We start from the raw sequence: 25,454 nt of genomic DNA on the forward strand, positions 1-25,454 counted from the left end.
CAACAAAATCCAGAAAAACGCATGTCGAAAATGTTATAAATTGATTTGCATTTTAATGAGGGAAATAAGTATTTGACCCCTCTGTAAAACATGACTTAGTACTTGGTGGCAAAACCCTTGTTGGCAATCACAGAGGTCAGACGTACCGATTAAAGTGAGTAGGCTGCTAATTTTCAAACCATTTCACTGCACGCTGATTTTGAAAGCAAAATTGGTCTAATATTTGTTTAGTATTTTGCTATACAAGTGGTACGATTAAATTTGAACGTCGGTATGTGGTATTCTGGAAGACTTTGCTGTTTTTTCCTGAATTTTTCTGTTGCGCGTAGTCACTTTAAGATGCTCCTTGTTCATGTTTTTGTTTGTTGCGGCACGGCTCACAGGGCTATACCTAATAATTGAAACTGAATGAAGATTTAAACATCGGCAGCCTAACGCAAGTGTGCTATCGGCTCCTGTTCGTGCAGCTTAGGATGAGACGGAAGACCCGTTTGTTGTTATGTGCATCGTGGTACGTGCGTGTCCGGTTCATTGAGGTGGTTTATTCTATGCGTGCAAGATGCCCTCACCATGCTCGGCCTATAACTCGTTCACCGAAGCCACATTTTTGGTATCTATGTCCCTGACACTAGGGCAGAAAAAAAGACACCATCCCCATACACATAAAGACACTTATATAATTCCCAACCCTCAGTGTCACACGGAGAAAATTGAAGGATGAAATTAAAACCTAAAACAAGTATAATCCGTAAAAACAAAGTTTTTCACTATAAATCCTTTATATGCGTGGCGGCTAGAGTCCTCTCGTCCTCTGGCTTGAGATGGCTGCCACCTATGGGTCAAATGATTGCATGGCAGCATTAAGCAATTGGTAATTAAATATAATATTTTTGTCCTAAAAAGTGTAAAATTTTGGAAAAAATTTTCACGAACATTAATTGTCACGCACAACGAGTCTGTGTGGAAAATGTCAGCTCGATTGGATCACGGGAAGTGGGTTAAAAAACGACCGAAAGATTTGCACGGTCGTAAGCAAGCAAGCAAGTGAACTTAATATAAAGGATTTAAAAATAAAACCAGAAATCAATTAATTAATCGTTTTATTTATGTATGCTTCATATTCAAATAATGACGAAACAGTCACATATTTGCCAATAACGAAAACTGACGTATTATTTTTTTTCATGGGCCGATCTGAATCTTGGACCGTGGATAAATGTCCCTTCCCCCCCCTCCCTCTCCCGCTAAATCCAGGCCATGATATTCCGTGCGTAACATAATGTGTCTACTACGGTAAAAAAAAAAAACCCAAACTTCAATTGAGCGATAGCCTTGTTCATGAGATAGTGCATCCCAGTGGACCCGCTGCTTCTTTTCTAATTAGTTAAATAATTTATTAATTTATTTATTTGACCACATCAATAGAGCCCGCGGGATGAAATGAAGCTCGTATGTAAATACGAGTGTGGAATAACAGTTCGGTTACGAAACGTCCCGGTTTGCCCTGGACAGACCTGGTGGCAACCAGAAGCTGTTGTGAAAATTAGGAGGATTTTGTCTCCGGTAATTTGTTTTTAAACTGGCCCCGTGCTACACTCATGATCGGGGCAGAGAGCGGGGCTACGCGAGTAGCATCATCAGGTTGTTGACAGGAGCTCAGATCCCATGAGGCTTGAGACTTACTGAGGCTGTTGTTCCGATGTGTGGGTGGGGTGGAGGACGGGGGGGGGGGGTTATCTTTAAAGAATGTGCTTAGTAATACATAAAGCGTGATGACACACACATACACTCATTATCTTCTTGGCTTACTCTTTAAGCGCATTCAAGTTGGACGTTTACGCCCACAAACTGCGTGTGTTTTTACACACTAAGCATACTTTCCTCGGGGTTTTCTGTTTGTGTCTGTGTGTGTGTTGCGGTGGGTTTTGGGTGGGTTGCGCGTGTGTGTACTTTGGGGGGGGGCGGGGGTGTGGGCGGTGAAAGTTTATACAGAGCAGCGGCAGCAGAAAAAGAATAAAAAGGGGGAACAGGCGGAAACCCGACCGACTTATCCAGCCAGAGCCGACGGACAGAAATCCTCGTTCAGCTCATTAACACATCTCGTGAGTGAGACGACGGCATCGAAGAGACGACGATGTTGACGATGACTTCTGCCACGTTGTTCTCCTACCTCCTGGCGTACACGGCCATCACCTGCAACTCGCAAGAAGTCACGGGTGAGTGAGGGAGTCAAAACCGGGGGGGGGGGGGGTGGTGTGAAGTTTTTAACGTACTGCTACTGCTTGCTTGCGTACAATGGGTTTTTGTAGCGCGGTTATTGGCGACTGTGTGTCAACCCCGTGTGGTTTTGGGCGTGTGTGTACACCCGCCTGTTCGGTGTTGATGTTCCGACGTTTCGCTCCACGTTGCCGGGGGAGCTTCTGCAGCACTCGAATCAATGAAGACGGCTACCGAAGAATGGTTCGGGGCGAGGTGGCCGGTATAGGGAGACGTTCATGGAAAGAGACTCCCAGCTCGTGCGGCGAAACGTCGGACAATCGTGGCGAACAACAACAACAACAAGAAGAAAGAAAAACCACGCGGCACAACTCTAGAGTTGGTTCGACCAACTCTTTGTGTCGTGTTCTTTGTGGATGCGTGTCCGTCCCGTAAGTGTCTCTCTTTGCGTGCGTGTCGGGGAGCGGTGGTTGTGGAGGTGAGCGCGTTTGCGTTACGGATCCCTCCTCAAATTTGTCGTTCAGTTTAATTCCAAAGTCGCCTATTCCAAAAAAAACTACAACTAAATCTTCCACCCGCCGCCTGATCCCACAGCAGATGCACAGTCGGCAGATGACCTCCAATATGTGCCCTGACAGTAGACACTAAAACCTATATTGAAAAAAAAAATCATTTTTTTCTACCAGGTAAGGCCCACTGAGTTATACAGCTATTTTTCTTAACAGTTATAATTCTCTGATAGTTAAATGAAGTAGCTTATCACGTGGAAATTTATAGCGGCCACATACTCTTGGTTCTTTCGGTAAAGTCACGTAGAAGGGAAGTAATAAAATAATAAAAATATAACATAATAAAATAATTCTCACGACGATTCGGCCACAACGCAAGCAGCCGTCCTCAGGTGAAGAAACAGGTCTGTCGAGAAATCGAAATTTAAACTCAATTAGGTCGTGGAATGCAATATACCAATATTAATGATTAAACACTTTCCAATAACTCCATATACTTTGCAATGCTATTATGATGACATGAATCACAAATGTGGTTTGTAACATGATCAGTAGCAAACACAACATTTACAAAAACTTAAATCTACGTATGGATGCATGGAGATACACATTTAGAATTATATTGAGAGACAGAAATAGGAACACGTGAATTAGGGAATATATGCAGTTTTAAGACAATTATAACTGATAATTGTTTTTTTACCCTTCTATCTGGCAACAAAACTGACAGTTTTTTTACAAGAAGTCATGTTTGCATAGACCACAATACCTGCAGCCATAATGCAAACAAAAACATAACTATGATCAAATATAGCTGTCCTTGAAGTTGATTGGTCCACACCCGAGACCGTTTTCCTCTGGTCCAACCCATGTGAGACTAGGCTCTAAGGAATCTGGATTTTAAGTTTTCGTGACTGCAGGCATCCATACTCTTTGGTTCTTTCGGTAAAGTCACGTAGATATAAAATAAAATACATTAAATCACGACGTTTCGGGCGCAACACAAGCGTCCGTCATCAGGTGGGACAACCACAGCAAGACACAATTGCTGAAACGTCGTGATTTAATTTATTTTGTTTTATTTTATACCTACGTGACTTTGCCAAAACAACCGAAGAGTATAGTTACGCACTGATTTTAACGATTGTGCTCGTGGTGATTTAAAAATACACACAACTTATCGGGATGACAGGTAATGCAATTTTAATACCCGCCGGTCTCATTATTAATTGTTCAAAAACCTCACGTGCAATCGGGGACCCGGTGAATTGTGTATTTTTTTGTGCGTGGGCGTAATTCATCTTGCATTCTGAAATACATCGTGACCGGGGCTTCTCGGGAGGGAGAGAAGAGAGAGAATGTTTGCAATGGTTTAAAGTTCTGCATTGTGAATTAAAAAATGGCGTATTTCTCCCGTGTGTTTTTTTTTTAATCCTTTATATTAAGTTCGCTTGCTTGCTTGCGTGCTTGCGTGCTTGCTTGCTTGCTTACGACCGTGCAAATCTTTCGGTCGTTTTTTAACCCACTTCCCGTGATCCAATCGAGCTGACATTTTGCACACAGACTCGTTGTGCCAGACAATTAATGTTCGTGAAAATTTTTTTCCAAAATTTTACACTGTTTAGGGAAAACAAATTAAATATTTAATTACCAATTGCTTAATACTGGCAGACAATCATCTGACCCATAGGTGGCAGCCATCTCAAGCCAGAGGACGAGAGGACTCTAGCCGCCACGCATATAAAGGATTTATAGTGAAAAACTGTTTTTACTGCTTATACTTGTTCTCTCCGGCTTGCACCGCGTGGCGATTCGGGCACCGAAGTTTCAATCCGCGTCCCGCGAGCTTCTTCTACAAGAACTCACGGAGCCGCTCACGCGCGCGCGGTCTCTCTCAGCTTCGTAGTCGCCGTTCTGCTGCTGCTGCTGCTGATGATGTTTGGTGTCGACCGGCCAAAGTTCACCGTTAGCTTCGTCACACGTGTGGCATACGGAGCTGGTCGCGTGTGCATATGTTGTGATACCGGAGAGGGCTCTCTTGTAGGGGTCCCTTGCCTTTACAAGTTTCAGCAGTTCACCAGTATTGGTTTGAGCAATCATGACTCTGCTGGTGAGACGCTGAATATCAAAACTGCTCCAGAGTTTGCTTGTATCGAACAGTGCTGCTGTTAAGAAGGCCGTGCAACCAATGAGATGCAGGAAAAATACAAAATTAACTTTTTTGTGGAGGGACACATTTGGGAAAGATGTATTATTTATTTATTTAGCATGTCAGGGTGATGCACCTTAATATAATCGAGGGAGAACATGAAACTATGCCCAATCAGTTGCTGAAGAAGCTCCCAGCATATGGAGCAAAAACGTCGGACATCACACTGAACAGCACGGGGCCTAAACTGGAAACACGTGTGAGACCTTTGCCAGGACAACCACAAAAAGCTGCCTGGTGGTTATCTTACGTGAATGTTTAATCGCCCCTTAGCCATGTTTCACACTCCACCTAGTTATGTATTTGACATTTTAGCTTCGCCAATAAAACATGAGGGTGATCGGATTCACCGACCTAATAAAAAAAAGCGCTGAGTTTGTGACAACACGTTACGAAATATTATTATTTCCCTTCTACGTGACTTTACCGAAAGAACCAAGACTATGAATCCCTGCAGTCACGAAAGCTTTAAATCACGTTACGTAATGTTTTAAAAATAAGAATATTTAATGGCGTAGTTATAAGCCATTTGAGTTAACCGTCCAACTGAATTTGTTTGCTGTACACGGTGGAGAGTGCGCTAAAGCGACCTGTTAAACGGACGGTGTAGATTTAAGAGGGAAAACGGCAGTGAAAAACAATGTCACTATAATCTGAGCAGAAAAACAAGGTTATTTAAAATGTCACGCTGCGCTTAAGAGTTTATCTTGCACCCCTCGACCCTTCCAAGGGCATGTCGGTGTTGTGGAGTGTTGTGGAACAAGTGTGACACACCCCTTATCAAATTTTAGTTTTTCTTTGCGAAAAGTCGCTCTATCGTTATTATGATGGTGACGGTAAAACACGTTTGTATGTGAAAAATGTAAAACATGAGCGAAGGATAAATGCCACTCCTTATCAAATGTTTGTTTTATGGAAAAAGTTGCTCTATCATTATTATGATGATGATGGCAATATATTGCTTTCGTTTGTCCACGCACACGTTTGTTCGTGAAAAATGCAAAACATGAGCGAAGGATAAATTACACTCATCAAATGTTTTTTTATTGAAAAAGTTGCTCTATCATTATTATGATGATGATGATGGCAATATATTGCTTTCGTTTGTCCACGCACACGTTTGTTCGTGAAAAATGTAAAACATGAGCGAAGGATAAATGACACTCCTTATCAAATGTTTGTCTTATTGAAAAAGTTGCTCTATTATTATTATGATGATGACAATAACATTGTTTTCGTTCGCCCGCGCACACGTTTGTTCGTGAAAAATGCTGAAACATTCGTGAAGAATAAATGAAGAACAAAAAACCTCCACTCCTCCGGGCCAGTACAAGTACATTATAAAACAACGACAACTATTTATGAGATACGAGCATGCAGACGTGGAAGGTTACGTCGACATTGTTGAAGTGTCCTTGGTTTTGTCAAGGGTATAAAGTCAGTGGAGGGAGCGTTCATGCAGCGGCTGGTGCACTGCACTACGAACCGAGTGACCTGAGATCAACTGCCTCACAAGGCAAAGACAGGCGGTAGCGAATGATGTGTGAACCTCTCCTGCCCCACCCCCCTCCATAGCTTCACCAAGCCCGCTGCTCTCTTTTTTTCCTTTTACGATCAGAGGAAACTAGAAGATGCTCGGTGTAGTCGGCATTTTGCTTCGTTCATCATTTCGTTTTTTTTTTAATGCTTGGCTTTATGTAAACCCCCCCCCCCCCCTTTTTTAATGAAAAATGTCACGAAAGAAATCACGCTCTGCTCTCCTTACCCCTTCCCTCTCTCTCTACCCCCTCTTTCTACCCCCCTCTCTCTCTACCCCCCTCTCTCTCTACCCCCTCTCTCTCTACCCCTCTCTCTCTACCCCCTCTCTCTACCCCCTCTCTCTAGCTCCCTCTCTCTACCCCCTCTCTCTACCCCCCTCTCTCTCTACCCACCTCTCTCTCTACCCCCTCTCTCTCTACCCCCTCTCTCTCTACCCCCTCTCTCTATACCCCCTCTCTCTACCCCCTCTCTCTACCCCCTCTCTCTACCCCCCTCTCTCTCTACCCCCTTTCTCTACCCTCCTCTCTCTACCCACCTCTCTCTCTACCCACCTCTCTCTCTACCCCCCTCTCTCTCTACCCCCTCTCTCTATACCCCCTCTCTCTCTACCCCACTCTCTCTCTCTCTACCCCCCTCTGTCTATACCCCCCCTCTCTCTCTACCCCCTCTCTCTCTAGCACCCCTCTCTCTACCCCCTTTTTCTACCCCCTCTCTCTCTACCTGCTCTCTCTACCTGCTCTCTCTACCCCCTCTCTCTACCCCCTCTCTCTACCCCCTCTTTCTACCCCCCTCTCTCTCTACCTGCTCTCTCTACCCCCTTTCTCTACCCCCTCTCTCTACCCCCCTCTTTCTCTACCCCCCTCTCTCTCTACCCCCTCTCTCTATACCCCCTCTCTCTATACCCCCTCTCTCCCTACTCCATGTCTATGTTCCCCCTATGTATTTTTTTGTAATATTTGTAATATTAGTATTATAAATATTTTTTATTTTTACTACGACAAGTGCCGCATCTGCACCCAGCCCTTCTCGCAGTCAACGGCCTCCGACGGGTAGCTACTCTCACCACACCGTGGTGCAGCATAGTCGAACGAATCCGCACGACACACGTGTATTGGGGAGACCTTCGTCCCACAGTGGATTGATAAAGGGACCGTCAGTTATTACTTCTTTAACCCTGCGAATTCCCCAATATCAAGACCTGCGGTTAAGGCAATGGTGAATGCGGGCAAGGCTGCGCATGAACGCTATAAGTGGCGCGCTCGTGTTTGGAATGAACCCTTGCCCGCCACGTCTCGCGAGGCGTGCCGCTGGGACCTCTTGGCGTTTCGGCCACGGTGAGCCGTGCGTCGGAGCCCCCCCCCCCCCCCTCCTCTCTCCGGCGCACGCTGCCACCCTCCTCTCTATGGGACGTCGGTGGACGGCCGGGTTACTCCGGGCAGGTACGCTCTGTGGCGGTGAGATTTGGCACCGGCTGGTGGGAAAGCTCACACGTGATAGAGGTTTTTTTTTTTTGGGGTGGGGGGTTGGATCTCATAAATAGATAAATGTGTGCCGATAAATGGGTGACGAATTGGCCACGTTCTGATTACGTGACAACCCTTACTTGATACAGCTATCGTGCTGTGACGGTTCCACCTGAAGACGGAAGCTTGTGTTGCCTCCGAAACGTCGTGATTTTTATTTTACTTTTATTAATTTTAGTTTAAATGTTTTACCTACGTGACTTTACCGGAAAAAAACCAAGAATATAAACCCTTACTAGTTGGTTTGTCGGGTGGTGGTGGCGGGGTTTAACGACACATATATTTAAGCGATCTCACCCAAATAAACTCTATCATGGACGATATTGGTCGCGAAAGCCTCCGTGTTAAACTGGGAAGCTGACTGTCCATCGTGATGAACACGAACGAACTTTGTTCGCAAGCCCTTGAGACGCTATTCGGGGATTTCGTCATTGAAACCTCTTGGCTCACAAATACGCGTCAACCGAAATAAACTCGCTAACTGTGTTCCTTTGACGAAAAATCACATTACTACAACAATAATAACGGCGAGGGTTTTTTTTACTCTAATAATAATAATACATGCATGACAGGGTGAAATCAATGAAGCATGAGTTTGCTTCATCATTAGCCATTTGCGTTTTGGGACATTAAGCAACGCGCAGTCGCATATTGCGATAGTTACATGCAAACAAATAACTGAGCTAATTTATTAATGAATATAACAATGTTACACCATTTATATTGTGATGGTGTTTTTATTCTTTTTGTAAAGATATTACATGAAAGCTATCGGGAGTTTTTTTTTTGTATGAAGCAGCAGTATTAAATTACACGCTTTTAAATAGGGCACAGCGATATTTATTATGTCGGTGTACATAAATATATCCAGCGGTAAACATTATAACCCCCGAAAGCGTGGCGCGCAAGCTCTGAGTCTGGGGAGAAAACAATAAATTACATTTGTCAGATGAGAAGTTGATACAAAATTTGTTTTACCTCTTGTTTCGATTAAAAATGCACGGTTGCAATTTGCCAAATGTTTGTTAAGGCTAGCAAAAAGAATGCACGTACATATTGTATCCTTCAAATTACTATAATATGCACCAGAGAGTAAGATGCACCCCAAACTTGTGCTCTGTGTCAATAATGTAATTTAAATAGGGTCGCACAAACAAACATGCAATAATCCAGAGAATGCGGCGACTCTCACTGGGGTATGATCTTAAAAGTAAAAATATCGTACGTTGAACTCAAAGACACACATGGAGAGAAAATATGTTCTTACACTGCTACCGAATTAGTTGAAACATGTTTGTGCGTCATTCCACAATGAACTTGACCAATGAAGTAATACTGGTAGGAACCTCCTGGTTACACCAGCCCACAGGGCATTATTGTGTCCGTCGTGCAGGGAGGGGCTGGGTGGGGAGGGGAGGGTGGGGAGGGGGTGGGGAGGGGAGGGTGGGGAGGGGCTGGGTGGGGAGGGTGGGGCTGGGTGGGGAGGGGCTGGGTGGGGAGGGGAGGGTGGGGAGGGGCTTGGTGGGGGGGGGCTGGGTGGGGGGTGGGAGGGGTGGGGCTGGGTGGGGAGGGGCTGCTCACCCCGTGGTGCCCTTATAAAATTCAACGTTTAACCTACTCACGCCGGCTTGTGCCCGCCCTCAGTCGGGCATATTTGCGGAATACACCGCGCCGCCATTGACCCTGGCCATTGATCGAGCAACCCAACGTTCCTACCAGCTCCCTCCGCAGGAATGTGTTTTATGGATGAGCCTTCACGATAGCTCTAAGAATACCATAAATACCGCACACATTTTTTCAACACAGAGGCTGAGCATTGACCCAAAACATTAAAACGGCTAGCAACCAACAGCACTTGCCAAAATTGTAATAAAAACTTGTTTAACGTGTTTGTTCAATCGAGCAAGGCCAATCATTATTAAAATATATATCAGCAACAGAGACGATGGTGGAAGGAGGGAATTCCACAGTCGAGCACTGCGAGGGAAGAAGCAGAAAGAGAAGCAGCGTCTTGACTTGCATGAGTGACTGAGTGGCTGGGCGGGTGAGCGTGTTGTTGTCACCTGCGGCATTGTGATTGAACACGACATTGGTGAGACAAATATGTACGGTGCATAAACCATCGTTTCTACGACGGGAGTTAAGCCCCGGGGTGCCACAGTGGTTAGAATGGTGCCGCGGTGGCGAGATGTTAGCTAGCTCACCTGGTATGCAGGAGGTCGTGAGTTCGAACCCGATTCCGACCCTGACGCCTGCTGTATATTTGCAGTTTCTCTCCCCGTGGTCGTGTGGATTTTTCTCCGGGTCCTCCGGGTTTTCCGCTCCACGTTTAGAATCAACGTGCATTTATAGAGCATTCGGCTGCCATGCACTTCTACGTTATAAGCCGCCACTTCGTTACGCTATAATTTGTGGCAGTCAGGTCGCGTCTGAAGAGGTATTCAGCTCAGTGGGCCCTTAACTCCGATTACACTGGTCAACACACTTTTTCTGGCATAAGGTATTCCAACGGTTTTAAGGTAATTTTGGGGTGCTGATTCCAAATCTGGCATCAGTTTTTGTACATCACATCAGGTTTTTGAAATATCAAATATTGAATTTTCAATCAAAACTGCAGAAGAAAAATATTAAATAAATCTGGATATCTACATAAAATGAAATTATAAACACACTATCCTAAATATACAGCACCATATTTTAACACTAAAGCAGTCACTGACTCGAAACAACTTGCAATCATAAGTGAAAGAGTTAATTTCGGGTAAAATCAATGAAAATGGGGTATGCCGATAGCATAAAAATGAAATGTGATAGAGCAAATCTGAGATCAGATTTGGAATCAGCACCCTGAAATTAGTCTAAAACAGCTGCAAAAGTCCAGGCCAGATTTTTTTGTTGACCAGTGTTATCACGGTTGGCAATGCATGTGTAGAGCCGTTGTGGACGGCCGGATTTAGACTTGCCGCGGATGGCAAACAAACACAATGGGCGTGGCTACGTCGGTACGCGGGGCAGGTGCTCGCAGCGACGTCCTCGCCGTACGCTTCGATCCCCCACAGCCCCTCCCCTCAGGGGTGAGATGGCTATTTAAGGCGGTGAGCCGAAGGGTTCTGGGTCTAGTGTTAAGCTGTAACCAGTGAAGAAAGAAGACCAGCTAGACCGACCCTGGAACTCCCTGGGATCGCTGTCCTTTTAAGGACCGACCAGGCAAGCCAGCGGCGTGGCCCCCAGAGCCCAGAACCGACGCTCTTCTAAGAGCGGGTCTGGGTATTCGGGGTGCCGTAACCTAGGTGTAAGCTAGCTGTGAGCTAGGCTGTTGTGTTCCGTAGCTAGACGGGTGAAGGGGCCGATACCCCTTCAGTTACTGTAAGCTTCCGAGTTACGTGCTGGTGTTAATAAATAAGCGTGTGCCTCCAACTACGTGTCAAGTCTCCCGGGAACCATACTACACATGGTACGAAAGAAGTTCAACGTAAACATGCGCAAACAAAATAGTTTTTTTGTTATTGGGTCCTCCCCGTTCTCCCTGCAGGCGACGAGAGCGATGATGAGCTTTCCATACGCGCCATCTGCACGATGGACAGAGAGATTGGGCCCTGCCAGGCCATCATCCCGCGCTACTTCTACAACCGCTACACGCAGCGCTGCCAGAAGTTCAACTTTGGCGGCTGCCACGGCAACGCCAACAACTTCAAGACAGAAACGGAGTGCCGCATCGCCTGCAAAACAGTGCAGAGTAGGTGCCCACACCCACACCGCCGCTGGCTATCGAGGGAAACGAGCGCGCAGGCAGTTTGTTGAGCTTCCCCCGCACAATCCGATTAGCGGGGTCGGCTGCGCATGGCGTGAAAGAAGTTCAATGTAGAGTACGTACATAACCCCTGGTTGCCTCACGTGCTGGAGGGCCACACATGCCGAAGGGCCCCACGTGCCAGGGCGAGATATTGTGTTTTTTCCTAACCCATAGAATTTGGCCCACGGGGTCAGAATACTATATCTTATACTAGCTTTACTACCCGGCTTCGCCCGAGACTTGGATTCTGGTCTTGGAGTAATACACGGCCTACACGGAGGGTGGGGGGGGGTGATGCGTGACGTTAGCAGGCACACTGCGTAACGCTGCCGCATGCGGGTGACATCACAGATGTGACGTCACCGCTCACTTGCCATGCAAATATATCCATTATTGCGCCCCCCCCCCAAAAAAAAATATATAAAAGTTTATTTTTATACTTTTTGCATGGTGTATAGTCTGCAAGCTACCCACATGCCAAATTTCAGGTTTGTTGCATGTTGAGAAGTATGCAACACATTTTGAACAAACACATATTCACAAATTGATGAGCCACTGAGCACGTGGTTGTGAAGAGAACGCCCGCTTGCCACCAGCACTATTTATGTTTGTTGAACTTGTTTCGCACCTTACGTAGACAACAGTGTTAATCAGAGGTGCGGGGGAAGGACAACACACTAAACACAAAAAGCAGTTATAAAGAAATTAGTTTAGAAACTAGATTTGAAAGTCCATACGTCCTTTGGCTTACTAATAGCGGACGGAAGAGCATTCCAGACGGCTGCATCTGAAAGCGCGTGATGCGGTGACCGTCTTGGTTAGCCAAAATCCGCTGCGAGGATGGTCGGAGTTTGCACGATGGTTTATGCTCCTTGACGAGATCAGCAAGGTTTCGTGGTTCCTTTGTGGCGAGCAATTTGTGCGTAAAGAGTGCGACCTCATCATGTATTCGTTTGGCCACCAGAAACCAAAGCAGCTCGGGTGAGCACTGAACATCCAATCTTGAAGTACCCATCACGACATGTGCCATAGAAGTTAGTCCCACTGCGACATTCATCTGCACGCCCCGCCATCGTCATTGCCCTTGCACGTCGGTGTTTAAACTCCCCGCCGTGTCTCCACCACCCCTCCCCCTCCCCCCACTGCAGAGGTGCCCAAGAAGTGCCGCTTTGAGCCGGAGACTGGCAACTGCAAGGCCGCCATCCCGCGTCACTTCTACAACATGACCACGGGCCAATGCGAGATCTTCATCTACGGCGGCTGCGGAGGCAACGACAACAACTTCCACACGACCGAGGAGTGCGTGGAGAGCTGCAAGTGCCACAAGACCAGAGGTCCGTGCCCCGCTGGGCCCCACACGTGCGGCCTGACAGAGCTTTGACGCGTTTTAAGATACGTACGGAACAAAGAGACGCCCCGCGCCATTATAGAAAAAAAATGCGGTACTATTTTTTTGAGTGCGTTTTCATTTTTTAACTCTTCTGTTACAGCGAGGCAAATGCCGATTGTGCTACCGATGGAACCTTTCCATACACGGGGGAGTCCACGACCAGTGGGGGTTATTACTGAGTCAATGGCCAGGTGTTGCCGTTGGAGTTGCGGTGGAACTCCACTTGTCCTTGACGAAGCGAGGGTGGGGGCCAACTTTACCGACCCTATCTGGAATCTATCGCATTTGTGCACACTGCGGGCGTGCGAGGTTTATCATCGTCACACGGCGGGGGGCGGGGAGGTGACATGTGATACGAGCTTGTGTGTTCATTGATGCTTTTACAATGCCGTGAGACAAAAGCAGATGCACTCGGTGGGACGTGCGTGGAGGGTTGGTCTCCACCACGTGAGTGCGGCGACCGAGGGAAAAACCAAAGAGCACATGGCACGGGGAAGGGGGGGGGCCCGCGGTGGCGAGATGTAAGTCCCTCGCTTGGTATGCAGGAGATCGTGGGTTTGATCCCGACACTGACGCCTGCCGTATATATTTGGAGTTTGAGTGTCTCTCTCCCTGTGGTCGTGTGGATATTTTTCCGGCTCCTCCAATTTTCCCTCCACATTTTGAATCGACATCACGCATTTAGAGTATTTGGTTGCTATACATTTCCGTGCGATAAGCCAATTCGTTGAGCTATCATTTGTGGCGGCCAGGTCACTTCTTAAAAATAAAAAATAACTCCTATCCAGGGGCCTACCCTGGCTCCTTTCCCCTCAACCAGTATATATACAAGGTCGGATCTCTTGAAATTTCTCATTTACTTGATACAGCAAGCGTGCTGTGACGGTTCCACCTGAAGACGGAAGCTTGTGTTGCCTCCGAAACGTCGTGATTTTTATTTTATTTTTATTTTACTTTTATTAATTTTAATTTTATTTTTTTACCTACGTGACTTTACCGAAAAAAACCCCAAGAATATGAATCCTTGCAGTCACGAAAGCTTCAAATCTAGAATTCTTAAAAATAGCTTTAGAGCTCAGTGGGCCTTACCTGGTAACATGAAAAAAGTATTTTAGGTTTTAATTTTTCTACTGTCAGGGCAGATATTGGAGGTCACGTGTCGACTGTGCATCAGCTGTGGGATCAGGTGGAGGGTGGAAGGTGCTGGCGATGAGGTGCGGTAGCGGTGGTGGTGGCATCGATGGCTTTGGCCACGATGACCTCTTGATGTTGACGACGAGGCCACGTGAAATCGATTATTTTACTTTGTATTCTCTCTACTCTTCCGCTGAAGAGGTGTGGTGGGATCAATAGACACCGATGTATTGCTCAGAATAAATCGGTCTTTCTCATTCGGACAACGCTGCAGCGGCCCTTTTACTGGGCGTCTGTGAAGAAGAGCTTCATAGCTCATTGTACTTCTCCAGTCTAACTAAATATTCTGATTCTGATGTTTTTTTCTTCCCCATCGCCCTCTGCCCCCCCCCCCCCTTTTTCTTCTCATAAGCCAAAAGGTCAGTTGCTTAGGTTGGCACTGTTACTATCTTGATTTGAAGCTTTTGTGACTGCAGGAATCCAAACTCTTTGGTTCTTTCGTGACTTTACCGAAAAAACCAAAGAGTATGGCACTGTTACTGCTTGAATGGAAAGAAAAATACCCGAAACCTTGCCTGTCATGTCTTAATGTTCCGTACTAACCACATGCTGATCGAGTTTGTAGGGGCACGTGGTTGAACGTAGGCGTGCCCGGGGCGGCTTAATTTCGGCCAGAGCCGTCCTGGGCTGGGTTACAGAAAATATTTCCCTGCTTCCTGAGGCCCCACCTCTTCCTCAGGGTGGTGGGGGTGGTACAAGGTAGGGGGAGGAGGGGGTTTTGTGGGTCCTTAAAATATATGAAAATATTCCGTGAGAAATCAAGCCCCGTATGTGTCATTGCGAAGTTCCTTCGGGTGCAAGGAATCAAATCCTCGGTGCAAGGAATGGTGCCGCGGTGGTGAGATGTTTATTGCCACACCTGGCATGCAGGAGGGTGATGGGTTCGATCTCGACCCTGACGCCTGTTATATATTTGGAGTTTGCGTGTCTCTCTCTCCCCGTGGTCGCGTGGATTTTGTCCGGGTCCTCCAATTTTCCCTCCACATTTATAATCAACGTGCGTTCAGATTAGCTGTTTTTGACGTTTTGCCAGATGCAATTGATGTCGTACCCTGAGAGAAAAGTGGTCGAATTGCTTCCCCTGGGTCTACCAGATAATTTTAGTGGCTGCATTCACGCCAATGAATTGTCACCAGCTGCGGTTGGGACACTATTCGGAAGGAATGTAATGCTTTCTTTCGCTGGTTAAAATCCCGTGCGACCATTTATGATTGATATAAATTATATGGATGGTGTAATAGTCAGCACACTGGACGTGCAATGCAGAGATCGCCTTTTTCCATTTGAACTTCCGGCGCAGCAGTTGAAACAACGGTGCAAGTTTCCTCAAAATCCCCATCTCTTGTTTACCCAGCGGGAAAAAACAGGTCGCGTGTGGATGGGGGAAATTGCGAATACTACCGCATCTTCCACGGCATCTGGCCAGCGTGGAAGAGTAGGCCCATATACCGTCTAGGACAGGGGTCTGCACCCTGCGGCTCCGGAGACGAATGCGGCTCTTTGAGGACTGCGTCGTGACGTTGTTTATTAAGGACCCCATCGTCTTGTATTCACGTCGCGTTGCGGCTCTTGAAATATCGAGGGTTTTCTTTACCGAATTTTCATTGCCCACCTCTGGTCTAGAAGGACTCTCTAGAGCAGACATGGGCAAAGCACGGCCCGCGGGCCGTATACGGCCCGTTGGGCTTTTCAATCCGGCCCGCTGAACTTGTCCAAATATTATTATTATTAAATTACATTTTACCTTCCTCCTGTAATGCCCCCATTTTCCCATTAGAGGGCGCACTTTGACCGTGAGCGTGGTGTTTCGGGCTCGAAAGGGCACATGATTTACACTATGAGATCTCTTTTACCACTGGCAAAATATAGTAGTAGGTTTTTACCCTTTTAAACTGGTACAAAAACTGACACCTTTATTCAAGGCATCATGTTTGCAATAACCACAACACAAGTAGTCAAAAAAGCAAACAAAAAGAAGCAACTCTGATAATGATAATAATATGCACTGTCCTTGAAGTTGATTGGTCCACACCCGAGACGGCTCTTTTTTAGAGCCTAGTCCCCATTGGTGTTGGACCAGATGACACCAGAAGGCGTACAACTCAAACACAGTGCAATATCAGAGTCTTGAGAGCTCGGGGTAAGCATTTACACTATGAGATCTCTTTTACCAGTGGAAAAATATAGTAGTAGGTTTTTACCCTTTTAAACTGGTACAAAAACTGACACCTTTATTCAAGGCATCATGTTTGCAATAACCACAACACAAGTAGTCAAAAAAGCAAACAAAAAGAAGCAACTCTGATAATACTTTTTCACCGAAGTCCAATCGAAGGCTGTATGCCTGATATGCCGAGAAAATATCGCAGTTTTCAAGGAGTACAACATCAGCCGTCACTTTGCTACGAAGCATGCTAACTACGCTAGCAAGTAGTCAACGAAAGAACGGGCGGCTACGGCTCAGAGGTTGGCGGCTAATTTACAGACTCAGCAACTACCAAGGCAAGTTTTTTGGTGGCATTCGAAATAGCAAAGGCTAGCAAGCCTTTCTCCGAAGGCGAGTTTGTAAAAGAATGCATGGTACAGACAGCAGACATCTTGTGTCCGGAGATCAAAAGCAAATTTGAAAAAGTCAGTTTATCACGCAGGACTGTGACTAGCCGTGTGGAACTGATTGATGAAAATATAGCCAGTCAAATAAACAAAAAGTCTGATTCCTTTGAATTATATTCACTAGCAATGGATGAAAGTACGAACGTAAAAGACACTGCTCAGCTCCTCATTTTTATCCGAGGCATTGACGACAGTTTTGCGATAACAGAGGAGTTTTTGACCATGGAGTCCCTAAAAGGAACAACGTGGGTAGAGGACCTGTATAACCAGGTATCTGCTATCATTGAAAGAATGAAGCTACCTTGGAGTAAACTTGTCAATGTCACAACGGATGGATCGCCAAATTTAACTGGAAAAAATGTTGGGCTGCTGAAAAGAATCCAGGATAAATTGAAAGAGGAAAACCCTGTCCAGGATCTTATTTTCCTTCACTGCATCATCCATCAGGAATCCCTGTGTAAGTCTGTATTGCAGCTTAATCATGTCGTGAATCCAGTCGTAAAACTTGTGAACTTTATACGAGTAAGGGGACTTCAGCACCGTCAGTTTATTACGTTCCTGGAGGAAACTGATGCGGATCATCAGGACTTGCTGTACCACTCTCGTGTCCGCTGGTTAAGTTTGGGGAAAGTGTTACAACGAGTGTGGGAGCTGAAAGAGGACATCATCGGATTTTTGGAGTTGATGGGGAAATCTGATGAATTCCCTGAGCTAAGCGACAAGAACTGGCTTAACACGTAGGCTTTCGCGACCAATGTTATTCATAATCAACGATTTTTGGGTTTAGATCGCGTTCATTTATAAATGTGTCGTAACCCTCCACCACCCGACACGGCCAATCAGTAAAAATGTGTCACGTTGACAAAGACAAATAGTTCACTGCTTTAGCCCACCGGTGTGTTGAAGCAACAACATTTACAATTTGAGTACGACGTTTCGCTGGTAATTGCAACCAGCATCATCGGGCAATTCGCCAGAATGGTGAGGCTCTCCTGTGTCTCCCGTTCTTATATAGAGCAGCAGCAGGGTGACGTCATCATTAACTCGTTAACTCATCAGGTGCAAAGATTCAAGGGGGGAGTGATTGTAATTATATACTAGATTAGTAATCAGGCTATTGTTACGATGCGAGTTGTAGATTAGTAATCATTTGGAATGTGTTTTTATTGTGATTATGCTACATTAGTAATCAGTTAGTGGTTGTTTCCCTTATAAGTAATTGTAATGTATCTTATTTAATAATACGCTTCCAGGCCGCACTAAGCCTGTAGCTGTCTGAGCGATTAAAGTTATTTCTGTTTCTCTCAATTTCAATCGATTCTCTAATTAGTCTTTGCCAGTAGTAACTAGTTACTAGTCTTTGCCAGTAGTAACTAGTTACTACTGGCAAAGACTAATTAGAGAATCGATTGAAATTGAGAGAAACAGAAATAACTTTAATCGCTCAGACAGCTACAGGCTTAGTGCGGCCTGGAAGCGTATTATTAAATAAGATACATTACAATTACTTATAAGGGAAACAACCACTAACTGATTACTAATGTAGCATAATCACAATAAAAACACATTCCAAATGATTACTAATCTACAACTCGCATCGTAACAATAGCCTGATTACTAATCTAGTATATAATTACAATCACTCCCCCCTTGAATCTTTGCACCTGATGAGTTAACGAGTTAATGATGACGTCACCCTGCTGCTGCTCTATATAAGAACGGGAGACACAGGAGAGCCTCACCATTCTGGCGAATTGCCCGATGATGCTGGTTGCAATTACCAGCGAAACGTCGTACTCAAATTGTAAATGTTGTTGCTTCAACACACCGGTGGGCTAAAGCAGTGAACTATTTGTCTTTGTCAACGTGACACATTTTTACTGATTGGCCGTGTCGGGTGGTGGAGGGTTACGACACATTTATAAATAAACGCGATCTAAACCCAAAAATCGTTGATTATGAAGAACTGGCTTAGTGAATTTGCGATTGCTGTGGACATATTTTCACACATGAATGAGCTGAATGTGAAACTGCAGCGGAAAGATCAGTTTGTTCACGACATGTACAAACATGTGAAAGCCTTCAAATCCAAGCTCACTTTGTTCTCCGGACAAATTGCGAAAAAATCTTTCGCTCATTTCCCCACACTTGCCATGCAGGAAGAGGCACCGCGAAACGCAAAAAAATACAGCAAATCACTTGAGGACCTGCACGGAGAATTCTGCCGTAGGTTCTCTGATTTTGAAAACATTGAACAGTCATTTCAGCTGGTGTCCTGTCCCCTGTCACAAGACCCTGAAACAGCACCACAGGAGCTGCAGTTGGAACTGATAGATCTTCAGTCTGACTCCATCCTAAAAGAGAAGTTCAACTCTGTTAAACTGAATGACTTTTATGCTTCACTTAACAGAGCCACGTTTCCAAACCTCCGGAGGACTGCACAGAAGATACTGACTATGTTTGGCTCGACTTATGTGTGTGAGCAGACATTCAGCGTCATGAACGCCAACAAAGCCCGTCACAGATCAAAGTTAACGGATCAGTACCTCAGATATATCCTGATAATTGCCACAACCAAAATAATTCCAGACTTGGATGCACTGGCAAAAATGGGAGATCAACAACACTGTTCCCACTGAAACTGAAAGTGATGATGTGTTGTTGCAGCGAGGTTGGAGCCAAATCTCTGACACACAGCCTGCGTGGCTGCTCTAACCTGTTAATGTAGATAATAAAGAAGTTAAAGTGAGGTAATTGGTTTGGGCGCAGGCCTCAGAGGTTTTCATGATGTTTGATCAGTCACGTTACGACATGTTTTTGTATTGTTCATGTTCGTGCAATTTGTTAAATTGCCTTGCAAATACATACTTTGCTACCTGTTAAAGGCCAAATCCTTTCATGTAATGATTTTTACATGTCATTTATATTAGTTCACACAAACACTCCATCCATCTGTTCCTGGCCTGGCCCCTCTGTCAAATTTAGAACCCATTGTGTCCCGCGAGTGAAAAAGTTTGCCCACCCCTGCTCTAGAGCTCCCTCTAACCGGAGGGCCTTCTGCCAGCTGTGGCATGAGCAAGCAATTGCGGAGCTACACCTTTACATTTTTTTTTATATAATATACTGATGATTTGCCAAAGTTATCTGGAGGCTCATGGAAGTGAATGAGATGGAGCAAAACGAAACGAAACCTACGACGAAGACAGTACGAGCAAGACGTTACAGACCAGGCAAACAGAAAAATAATAATCGATTCCTGAATTAAATTGCGACGCTCACATGTGACAGTTTATCAGTATTGTTGCTTAGCGTGTAAACTGAACCTGCTTAAAGGCGCGCGTTGGTGTTTTAATTAATCGATTGCTTCAGTGAAAGCCACCATGCAAATTCCTCTCCCGCACGGCTCCCACAAAACATTTTTATTCCTGCCAAGAGAAAGATTGTGAAAAGAGACGTGAGCCCTGACTGTGTGACGGCTGTTTTAACGCAGTTGCAATTTGCCAAATGTTGGTCAAGGCTAGCAAAAAATAATGCACATACATATTGTATCTTTCAAATTACTATAATATGCACCAGAGAGTAAGATGCACCCCAAACTTGTGCTTTGTGTCAATAATGTAATTTAAATAGGGTCGCACAAACAAACATGCAATAATCCAGAGAATGTGGCGACTCTCACTGGGGTATGATCTTAAAAGTAAAAATATCGTACGTTGAACTCAAAGACACACATGGAGAGAAAATATGTTGTTACACTGCTACCGATTTAGTTGAAACATGTTTGTGCGTCATTCCACATTGAAACTTGACCAATGATGTAATTTATGGATGAGCCTTCACGATAGCTCTAAGAATGTCATGAATACCGCACGTATTAAAACATTAAAACGGCCAGCAACCGACAGCACTTGCCAAAATTGTAATAAATACTTGTTTAACGTGTTTGTTCAATTGAGGAAGGCCAATCATTATTAATATATATATATCAGCAACAGAGACGATGGTGGAAGGAGGGAATTCCACAGTCGAGCACTGCGAGGGAAGAAGCAGAAAGAGAAGCAGCGTCTTGAACTGCATCGGTGACTGAGTGGCTGGGCGGGTGAGCGTGTTGTTGTCACCTGCGGCATTGTGATTGAACACGACATTGGTGAGACAAATATGTACGGTGCATAAACCATCGTTTCTACGACGGAAGTTAAGCCCCGGGGTGCCACAGTGGTTAGAGTGGTGCCGCGGTGGCGAGATGTTAGCTATCTCACCTGGTATACAGGAGGTCGTGGGTTCGATCCCGACCCTGACGCCTGCTGTATATTTGTAGTTTGAAGTTTCTCTCCCCGTGGTCGTGTGGATTTTTCTCCGGGTCCTCCGGGTTTTCCGCTCCACGTTTATAATCAACGTGCATTTATAGAGCATTCGGGTGCCATACATTTCTACGTGATAAGCCGCTACTTTGTTACGCTATCATTTGTGGTGGTCAGGTCGCGTCTGAAGAGGTATTCAGCTCAGTGGGCCCTTAACTCCGATTACACTGGTCAACACACTTTTTCTGGCATGAGGTATTCCAACGGGTTTAAGGTCATTTTGGGGTGCTGATTCCAAATCTGGCATCAGTTTTTGTCTATCACATCAGGTTTTTGAGATATCAAATATTGCAATTTCAATAAAAACTGCAGAAGAAAAATATGAAATAAATATGGATATCTACATAAAATGATATTATAAACACACTATCTTAAAAATACAGCACCATATTTTAACACTAAAGCAGTCACTGACTCTCAACAACTTGCAATCATAAGTGACAGAGTTAATTTCGGGTAAAATCAATGAAAATGGGGTATGCCGATAGCATAAAAATGATGTGACAGAGCAAATCTGAGATCAGATTTGGAATCAACACCCTGAAATTAGTCTAAAACAGCTGCAAAAGTCCAGGCCAGAATTTTTTTTTTGTCCAGTGTTATCACGGTTGGCAATGCATGGTTCGAAAGAAGTTCAACGTGAACATGCGCGAACAAAATAGTTTTTTGTTATAGGGTCCTCCTCGTTCTCCCTGCAGGCGATGAGAGCGATGATGAGCTTTCCATACCCGACATCTGCACGATGGACAGAGAGATTGGGCCCTGCAAGGCCAGCATCCCACGCTACTTCTACAACAGCCTCACGCAGCGCTGCCAGAAGTTCTACTTTGGCGGCTGCGACGGCAACGCCAACAACTTCGAGACAGAAACGGAGTGCCGCATCGCCTGCAAAACAGTGCAGAGTAGGTGCCCACACCCACACCGCCGCCGTCTATCGAGGGAAACGAGCGCGCAGGCAGTTTGTTGAGCTTCCCCCGCACAATCCGATTAGCGGGGTCGGCTGCGCATTGCGTGAAAGAAGTTCAATGTAGAGTACGTATATGACCCCTGTTTGCCTCACGTGCTGGAGGGCCCCACGTGCCAGGGCGAGATATTGTGTTTTTCTAAATTCATAGAATTTGGCCCACGGCGTCAGAATACTATAACTAACTACCCGGCTTCGCCCGAGACTTGGATTCTTGTCTTGGATTAATACATGGCCTACGTGGAGGATGCGGGGGGGATGCGTGACGTCAGCAGGCACACTGCGTAACGCTGCAGCATGCGGGTGACATCACAGATGTGACGTCACCGCTCACTTGTCGTGCAAATATATCCATTATTGCGCCCACCCCCTCCCCAAATAGAACAGTCTAATTTTATACTTTTTGCATGGTGTACATTCTGCAAGCTACCCACATGCAAAATTTCAGGTTTGTTGCATGTTGGGAAGTATGCTAAACATTTCGAACAAACACATATTCACAAATTGATGAGCCCCTGAGCACGTGGTTGTGATGAGAACGCCCGCTTGCCACCAGCACTATTTATGTTTAGACTATACATTGTAATATTACACTATATATTATTCTACCCACCCTACTGTATACCACACTGCTGTATATTCACTATACAATTACGATACTATATATTACCTTATACATTATATTAAACATTACACTTTTACACTATTTATTATTATACAATCTGCTATACACAATACCATTGACCGTCGCGTGAAATGTATTAAGAGGAAGCAACGAAATATGTCAATGGGAGAGTGGTGGTAGGAGACTTCCAGCGGAGAAAAGAATCCATTCCCTGTGGAGAATAAAAGATATATAGTCAATGCCAGTGAGTTGACTGCGGTCTGAAAGTCACCGTAAACGTGAACACAATCAGTTAAGATCCGAAATGGTTTATTACGTCCTTCAAATGATTGCTGAGCCAGAAATGTGATTGAACATGACATTGGTGAGACAAATATGTACGGTTCATAAACCATCGTTTCTACGACGGGAGTTAAGCCCGGGGTGCCACAGTGGTTAGAGTGGTGCCGCGGTGGCGAGATGTTAGCTATCTCACCTGGTATACAGGAGGTCGTGGGTTCGATCCTGACCCTGACGCCTGCTGTATATTTGTAGTTTGAAGTATCTCTCCCCGTGGTCGTGTGGATTTTTGTCCGGTTTTTCCGCTCCACGTTTATTATCAACGTGCATTTATAGAGCATTCGGCTGCCATACATTTCTACGTGATAAGCCGCTACTTTGTTACGCTATCATTTGTGGTGGTCAGGTCGCGTCTGAAGAGGTATTCTGCTCAGTGGGCCCTTAACTCCGATTATCACGGTTGGCAACGCATGGTTCGAAAGAAGTTTAACGTAAACAGGCGCGTACAAAATAGTTTTTTGTTATAGGTTCCTCCTCGTTCTCCCTGCAGGCGACGAGAGCGATGATGAGCTTTCCATACCCGCCATCTGCAAGATGGACAGAGAGATTGGGCCCTGCAAGGCCCACATCCCACGCTACTTCTACAACCACCTCACGCAGCGCTGCCAGAAGTTCTACTATGGCGGCTGCGACGGCAACGCCAACAACTTCGAGACAGAAACGGAGTGCCGCATCGCCTGCAAAACAGTGCAGAGTAGGTGCCCACACCCACACCGCCGCCGGCTATCGAGGGAAACGAGCCCACAGGCAGTTTGTTGAGCCTCCCCCGCGCAATCCGATTAGCAGGGTCGGCTGCGCATTGTGTGAAAGAAGTTCAATGTAGAGTACTTACGTAACTCCTGGTTGCCTTACGTGCTGGAGGGCCCCACGTGCCAGGGCGAGATATTGTGTTTTTTCTAAATTCATAGAATTTGGCCCACGGGGTCAGAATACTATAACTTATACTAACTTTACTACCCGGCTTCGCCCGAGACTTGGATTCTTGTCTTGGATTAATACATGGCCTACGTGGAGGGTGGCGGGTGGGATGCGTGACGTCAGCAGGCACACTGCGTAACGCTGCAGCATGCGGGTGACATCACAGATGTGACATCACCGCTCACTTGTCGTGCAAATATATCCATTATTGCGCCCCCCCCCCAAATATAACAGTCTATTTTTATACTTTTTGCATGGTGTACAGTCTGCAAGCTACCCACATGCAAAATTTCAGGTTTGTTGCATGTTGGGAAGTATGCTAAACATTTCGAACAAACACATATTCACAAATTGATGAGCCCCTGAGCACGTGGTTGTGATGAGAACGCCCGCTTGCCACCAGCACTATTTATGTTTAGACTATACATTGTAATATTACACTATATATTATTCTACCCACCCTACTGTATACCACACTGCTGTATATTCACTATACAATTACGATACTATATATTACCTTATACATTATATTAAACATTACACTTGTATACTATTTATTATTATACAATCTGCTATACACTATACCATTGACCGTCGCGTGAAATGTATTAAGAGGAAGCAACGAAATATGTCAATGGGAGAGTGGTGGTAGGAGACTTCCAGCGGAGAAAAGAATCCATTCCCTGTGGAGAATAAAAGATATATAGTCAATGCCAGTGAGTTGACTGCGGTCTGAAAGTCACCGTAAACGTGAACACAATCAGTTAAGATCCGAAATGGTTTATTACGTCCTTCAAATGATTGCTGAGCCAGAAATGTGATTGAACATGATATTGGTGAGACAAATATGTACGGTTCATAAACCATCGTTTCTACGACGGGAGTTAAGCCCGGGGTGCCACAGTGGTTAGAGTGGTGCCGCGGTGGCGAGATGTTAGCTATCTCACCTGGTATACAGGAGGTCGTGGGTTCGATCCTGACCCTGACGCCTGCTGTATATTTGTAGTTTGAAGTATCTCTCCCCGTGGTCGTGTGGATTTTTGTCCGGTTTTTCCGCTCCACGTTTATTATCAACGTGCATTTATAGAGCATTCGGCTGCCATACATTTCTACGTGATAAGCCGCTACTTTGTTACGCTATCATTTGTGGTGGTCAGGTCGCGTCTGAAGAGGTATTCTGCTCAGTGGGCCCTTAACTCCGATTATCACGGTTGGCAACGCATGGTTCGAAATAAGTTTAACGTAAACAGGCGTGTACAA

The 25,454-nt window shown here is 45.4% G+C and overlaps 1 protein-coding gene across 2 annotated transcripts in view; it reads left to right on the forward strand.

The window, feature by feature from the left end:
* The first annotated feature begins 2,093 nt into the window (after positions 1 to 2,093).
* Positions 2,094 to 25,454, forward strand: part of LOC133359536 (papilin-like) — a 31,053-nt gene continuing 7,692 nt past the window's right edge. For both annotated transcript variants that reach the window (XM_061577968.1, XM_061577969.1), the window contains exons 1-5: positions 2,094 to 2,216; positions 11,530 to 11,733; positions 12,939 to 13,124; positions 22,047 to 22,250; positions 23,767 to 23,970. In XM_061577968.1, the coding sequence (XP_061433952.1) occupies positions 2,135 to 2,216; positions 11,530 to 11,733; positions 12,939 to 13,124; positions 22,047 to 22,250; positions 23,767 to 23,970 (880 nt within the window). In that variant the 5' untranslated portion in view covers positions 2,094 to 2,134. The remainder of the gene's footprint in view (positions 2,217 to 11,529; positions 11,734 to 12,938; positions 13,125 to 22,046; positions 22,251 to 23,766; positions 23,971 to 25,454) is intronic.

Source organism: Lethenteron reissneri, chromosome 65 (assembly GCF_015708825.2).
Source record: "Lethenteron reissneri isolate LAM-NWPU_2019-01 chromosome 65, ASM1570882v1, whole genome shotgun sequence".
Classification (NCBI taxonomy): domain Eukaryota; kingdom Metazoa; phylum Chordata; class Hyperoartia; order Petromyzontiformes; family Petromyzontidae; genus Lethenteron; species Lethenteron reissneri.